The sequence below is a fragment of the Salvia hispanica genome, chromosome 5 (assembly GCF_029641045.1).
Source record: "Salvia hispanica isolate PSC_SH4W2 chromosome 5, Shi_PSC_v1, whole genome shotgun sequence".
Lineage (NCBI taxonomy): Eukaryota > Viridiplantae > Streptophyta > Magnoliopsida > Lamiales > Lamiaceae > Salvia > Salvia hispanica.
In genome coordinates, this window is record NC_142696.1 from 31,843,070 (window position 1) to 31,849,981 (window position 6,912).

Sequence of the window (6,912 nt, forward strand, 5' to 3'; positions counted from 1 at the left end):
TAGTATTTTAGTACTGTATAAGTATCAAGTCATTATTAGAAAATTGGAGTATCATTACATTTTACCTGTGACATTTCATAAAAGATGGCATCACATATATCCTATCACCTTGACATAATGCTCTATTTGTTTCTTAAAAATAATTATTTTTAGAATAACATAGATTTTAATGCAAAATTAGTAAGAGAGATTAATAGAATGTGTTAATAAAAAATTGTGTTCTACCGCATAAAGAGGAAGAACTTTCCTAAAATTAAGTGTTTCTATTTTTAGAAAACAGAGGAATACTAAAAAGTAAAATATCTATTAATAATAATAATTTGATACGTATTTAACAAAAATATGTGTCTTCTTTCAATTGTCGAAGTTAGATCTTTTTTATTAGGTGCCAAGAAAGCTAAACTTATTCAACAAACATCAAAATAATCGAGCAAATTCATAAAGTTTGACAACAATGTAGTAAGGAAATTTATAACTAATCAAGCAAATTCACTTGTGTTTTGGGCCAGTGTAACCGGGCTAGGGCTATTTCTGGTGTGGGCTAATCGGTCAACAATTTTCTATAATAACCTTCTCAGTTTATTCGGGTGGACCCATCGAACTAGGACTATAAAGACCTAACATAATGTATATTAAAATAATACTCCATCCACCGACCAATAAAGACGAGTTTTGATTTGACACGAATTTTATAAAATATAATAAAAAGTTGGTTGAAAATGTTAGTGGAAATCTATATCCTATTTTCATGTATTTCCTCCGTCCCATAAAAATATGAACTTTTTCCTTTTTAATCCGTCTCACAAGAATATATACTCCCTCCGTCCTTTATAATTTGTCACCATTTGATCTGGCACGAATTTTAAGAAATGTAATATAAAGTGAGTTGAAAAAGTTATTGGCATGTTGGTCCTGCTTTTATACTATATCAGTTTTATAGTAAAATGTGAGTAAGAATGAGTTGAGTTAGTGGAATGTGAGATCCACTGCAAAAAATGGTAAAAGTGAAAGGTGTCAAAATTTTAGAGACGGATGAAAGTGGAAATAAGTGACAAATTTTTAGGGACGGAGGAAGTACTTTCAAATTTTGGAAAGTCTTTTCTCTTTAATAAAGTGAGACTCATTCTCCACTAACAATACTTTAATTACTTTTTCTCTCTATCTCTCCCTCTTACTTTATTAATTTTACGTTAAAATCCGTACCGAACTCAAAGTGTATATTATTTTGATACATAGGGTGTATTAGTTTTATAATAAAATGTTAAAATGAGATAAATTTAGAGGAATGTGAGGTCCATTAGTAAAATAGTGAAAAAGAAAAAAAAAAAATTAATAATGGAGGAATGAAAATAGTAAAATAAAAAATTTATTAGTGGATGAAAGGAGATACCATAGATATTGGTCGGCTATTTAAACACCTCATCAATCAGTGTGGCTCTATTTATATCCAAATATTTGTTTAGTGTGGCTCAAGTAACTTAATTTAGTACGTTGCCCCAAGGAACAAATTAGTCTTCTAGACTTCGTGGAGTGCTTGGTTACAATTACTGCCACATATATAATGTCTCTCATGGCTCATATGACTTGGTTTCGAATATAGAAAAACATACGACGCGAATTGGTAAAATTTTATATCATATAACTTGCATGAAAATATCGGTGGATGTCATTGTTAATGAGATTAACGATATCGATTATTCATAATAAGATAATATGTTGATTTAAATATCACCAATTTATTAAATAAATATAAATTTGAAATTACGGGATGAGCTTGAAATTGATCAAAATATGTGATTTTTATAGCAAATTTTCTCATTAATTTAAATACTATACTAGCGCCAAATAGGTTTATGGTCTTTAAAGTTTTGGAGGGAGTGATGCTTGCAAATAAATTTTAGTATTTCAAGCTAAATTTAGATGGTGCATATAATTATGTCATAGGTAGTCTATTACTCTATTTAGCTCTATACAAAATGACGCTCTATAACTCATTTTTGTCTTCCAGAATACAAATAAAATAATGGCCAAAACTTATTTTATCCTTTCAACTTTTAGATGAGGCTGGAGATCCACTTATGCTCATAAGCTTCAAATGAGATCATGTTTACAAATCAACTATGACTTTCATACTTTTGACAGGATAACACCTAAATATCATAGGTCATCCATCAAACTTAAGATATAAAAAATAAGTTAGAGTGTTTTGAATTACAGTCAACCAAGAATTTGCTCCCAAATCAAATTTGGTCTATCAAATTTTAGATGAGATGATGCTTAGAAGTTAACTTTTGCATACCAAGTTTCAAATGAGATTATGAATTGTAAACATGAAATCATATTCACATGTAAATTTTTCTCTCTCAAGCTCCCCGTTACACATAAATTACTTTTATAAATGAGTAAAGTATAAGAATATTTCACATGCTATAATAATAATAATAATAATAATATAAATTTACTATAAATCATAAGGAAAATAATTTTTACCGGTTATTTTATTTTTAATCGAATAACATCAGTGTATATATAGATATATACAAATCGAATAAAGTAGAAGAAGCCAGAATTGGTATAATTAATGTGTGACCCCAATAATCGAGAAAAGGGGACAAGATTTCATAACAAAAAACTGGGTCCTCGTGACCTTGTACGATTTGGACAAGTGTAGAATTCTCGACACTAAAAAAAAAACGAAAAAAAGGAAATGCACATCGCAAACCCCACATAAACCAAACCAAAATTAAAATTTCCCCTTAATTCCAAATTCCATCTTTGTGATTATCTCAAACATAAATTCAATCACTAAAATCTCTCATCATCAGAAATCAAGCTTGATTCGTGAAAAAGATGCTGCAATTGTTCTTCGCGGTGGCCTTCTCTGCAGTGCCGTTGACTCTCTACATCTCTCCAATCAGAAATCTGAGCCGATTTTTAGAGACAGTTGATGAGATTTGGAGAGAGACCAGGTTCACTTCTCGTAGATTCTACCCTCGTTTAAGGTATGCTTATCGAGGCCTCCTCAATTGCCTCCTCTGCGACACTAATTAGCTCTTAGGATTGGATGTAAAAGTGAATCTCGTTTTCTTTCGTTTTTTATAAAGCGTTTTTTCGCTGCTTAGGGGAATAAATAATATTTTCGATCATTTTTTCAATTTCATCTTGTGTTTTTCGCTCTTGTATATATTCTTTCTGAAATTTCTTGAATTATGAGATATGTAATCATATTTGATGTGATGATTCAAGAAATCATGAATCTTGTTTCGTTTATGTTTTTGTAATCATAATTAGAAAAAATCACACTGCAGTGGAGTTTCTATATCCATAAAAGAAAATTCAACTTTTATATAGAGAATGCTAATTTTGGTCAAGAAGGATTACAATAAGTAAATGTTTTCATTCCACACGAATGATTAAAAAATGGAAAGAATGAAAGAATTGTGATTATTTGTGCATATTTGTTGTGTGTATTAACTTGATAGAGTGCAAGGTTTTAGGAACCAGAAAACATCCAAAGATCTTGCTTCTTTCTCAGAAATCTCTCCTCCTCCATGGTTGCTGCTCTTCATTACTTCCTTCTCCATCTGCTTCAAATCCTTCAAAACTCCTCTCTCCTATTTCACCCAATCATAATATTTAGTAGTTAGCATAACTTGTTACATTCAAGATAAGCTAAAGCATAAATTTCTACTAATGAATCTACCAAACATTTGAAGATAAAGAAATCACTTTGATTCTTATAAATGGGATTTAGTTTAACTTGTGATGAAAAGAGTATGGATGCTACACATACCATAGGCCTCGGCCGGAGAGGCTTGGGCGTCGCGGAAAAGCACTGTGGAGTGGGAGGACAAGTGCGGATTGGCAGCTTGCCCTCGGCATCAAGGTGTTTGATTCTGTTCACGTCCACAGTAATCGGGGTGTTCTCTCCATCTTCGTTTCTCCTGTAGGAACAAATTCAACTTCACATAAGCTAGAAACTCCTAAAATTAACCATTTCTACCAGTTCCTACTGTCACAAAACTCACTTCTTCCTTCTCAGCCTCCCCTTGGAACCGCCCGTCTCCAGCAACGGCTTCCTTTCGCTCAGAATCCCAACACTTGTTTCTTCTGTGTGATTCTCCGCGCTCTCCTTATCTTGAGCCCTCGTAGTCAATTTCTTCAGCTCATTGCAGAACTCGGAAACTTTACTCAGCAAATCCGTGCCCGAGAACAGATTCCTCGCAGACAAAGTGCTTCTCAGCTTCGGTGCTCCCTCGTTAGCATAGCTATCTTCTTTCTTGTTAGCGCTTGACTTGGTTGCAGCCTTTCCAAACCGAGCCTTGTGTTGCAAGGGGGTTGAGAAATTGGGATCTTGATTCTCAGCATCTTCGGCTACTAATCCGAAAGGCTGATTCGTCCCTCTCTTCTTCAGCGTTGCATCTCTACATAAGTGAATTGAGCTAATGAGTAAATATGCATAACAGATTAAAACTTGTTGCAATCTTGAACTGGAATTTGTGTAGTATACCTGTTGCCTCGTTGATAAGCAGGAATATCGGAAACACTAGCTGATCTTTGAATCTGCGTTGTGACAAATTGAGACACTATATTAGAATGCCAATATCAACCCTAATTTTTGGGCGAAATATGCACTTCTTGCAATTGAAATGGTAATTCATAACCAAATTAAAAAACAAAATCGAAATTGAATTCCTTGATAAATATAAACAAAACCTTGGCTTTGGAACTGGAGAGAGGAGTGATGTCTTTCTGATTGAAGAAGTCTTCAACTTTCTTGGGGTGATCGCAATCTAATTGAAGCAAGAAGAAAAACACAAAACCTCAACCAAAACCCCCAAGGAAAATGCGATTATCAAAAAAAGCAATTGTGCGAATTACCTGGGCGGCAGAACCAGGCTTCATCATCAACGGGATCATCCTGGGCGGTCAAATCAACCCATTTTGGAGCATTGATGTGTTCATACAAATCGTCGATCACTACTCTCGAATCGATGGTTTTCCAATCGATAATTGCTACCTCCATTCAATTGCAGTATGAGTGAATCAATCGGCAACGAAATTGTATCTCAGCGGCGAGAGTGGGGATCCCAATTTGCAGAATGATTATCGATCAACACCGCCTTTTTTTAGAGAGAAGGGGGAAACAGAGCTGAGATAGTAGACCGTTAGTGTGGGTCCCGCGGCATTATTTATAATTTTACGTTAATTAATTCATTTTCGACCGTTGGAGATTTTTCACATTTAATTTGACGTTTTTTTTCCACAGGAAGGGAACTTTATTCTGCAAATTAATTAGGGCCTTTCTAAACTAGTTTATACGACCTGTATTATGCAAAAGTTGGTGCATAATGACTACATTTACACATCCTAATAGTAAGAAAATTGATTTATGCGCACTTGTTAAAATTTAAATGGCAAATCATGAAGTTTTAAATATTCTTAATTGTCCCATTTGACCAAATATATGCTATTTTAAAAATTCTTAGGCTCAAAGCAACGTTGATTAGTCATCCATGACGTCTATTAATACGCATTTACGTTACTAGACAGTACCAAAACTTAGCATCAATTTGCCCTGTAAAAAAGTTGTCATGGGACAATTTTTAATTTTTGAAACTTCATGATCTGTCATTCAACTCTAATTTCTGATTGAGCGGTGTTGGGTTGCCTCAGATCCATCTTACAGAAAATTGGGCCGAATAAAAAGTCAAAATACCCTAATTAAAGCCCAGCTTAACTCCTCCCACATTACATGGACTAATAGATGACTTTTTTTTTTTAATCAATTATGTTCGATTTAAAATATGATTTTAACAGTTTTTTTTTGTACTACTCTTAAACTTCAACAAAATAAACCAAACCCTTCTACATCTATACTCCCATTCTTCCTTCATTTGGAAAAAAGAAAAAATAATGAGCCTGATTAATGGAAAAAATATATTCGTGGAAGCTAGTTACATAACACTATCGATTTACATTTCACAACATAAAAGTAAACAGCAAGAACGCCTATCTATCTAGTACCCTACCTAGGTGTATAGAAATGATGTAACATGATAAAAATTTAAATAGAATATTTTGTCCTTATAAGGCCCCATTATTTAAAACAAACACAACTAAATAAAACCTCCATCATGTAGGCGTAGCTTACTTTATAAAAAAATTGATGATAACCACACAAATAACATAATTACTTAATTCTACTTTCCTCTCTCACTTGATCGCTTGAATCATTAACTAATAGCTTTAGTTGCATGACATACTTCGTAGTGAACATTGATTTCATCGACACTACTTTACTGGGTTAATGTACCTAAAAATATTTTTTGATCTATTATTTGATAGGTATACTCATTTTTCTTTTTCTTTTTTTACTTATATACTCCTTCCGTTCCATACAAGCTATCCGCATTTTTTAGTAGCAGATGCTTTTTGAAGTTGTTAATTGGAAAAAGTAGAAAGAAAAAAGTAATGGAATATTTTAATGAGAAAAGAGGGGATTTATTTCTAAATATAGAAAATTGACATCCGGAGTAAAACAAATTAAAAAGGAAATGTGGACATCTTGAATAAAAATAGAGGAGCTACTTAGCTAATTATCTTTAAAAATCTGTATACAAAAATAAATTAAAAATGATAACTACACATGAAAAATGTGTTTCCATATGTTTATGACACACTTATAAATTTGTGTTAAAATAAAACTCATTACTCATTAGTATGTGAATTCATTCATTAAAATTATTAATAGAAATAAATTAATTAAAAAATTATATTCTTTCCATCTCACAATAGGAGTCACTCTTATCTATCGTGGACACGAATTTTAAGAAATGTAAAGAATAGTGGGTCGAAAAAATTAGTGGAATAAGAGACACACATTTTATATTAGTTTTATAATAAAATGTG

At 32.6% G+C, this 6,912-nt stretch overlaps 2 protein-coding genes across 2 annotated transcripts; one reads left to right on the plus strand and one right to left on the minus strand.

Annotated features, from left to right (window-relative positions):
• Positions 1–2,722: 2,722 nt before the first annotated feature.
• On the plus strand, positions 2,723–3,158 carry LOC148926649 (DIS3-exonuclease-like protein). The gene has a single exon (XM_089058276.1). The coding sequence runs from the start codon at positions 2,851–2,853 to the stop codon at positions 3,049–3,051; it is 201 nt and encodes a 66-aa protein (XP_088914402.1). The 5' UTR covers positions 2,723–2,850; the 3' UTR covers positions 3,052–3,158.
• A 163-nt stretch (positions 3,159–3,321) lies between these two features.
• LOC125186837 (interferon-activable protein) lies at positions 3,322–5,125 on the minus strand. The gene is made up of 6 exons (XM_048083300.2): positions 4,882–5,125; positions 4,717–4,793; positions 4,511–4,563; positions 4,029–4,424; positions 3,794–3,944; positions 3,322–3,614 (listed from the first exon to the last, which is right to left on the minus strand). The coding sequence occupies exons 1-6, from the start codon at positions 5,024–5,026 to the stop codon at positions 3,471–3,473; spliced, it is 966 nt and encodes a 321-aa protein (XP_047939257.1). The 5' UTR covers positions 5,027–5,125; the 3' UTR covers positions 3,322–3,470.
• Positions 5,126–6,912: the final 1,787 nt, after the last annotated feature.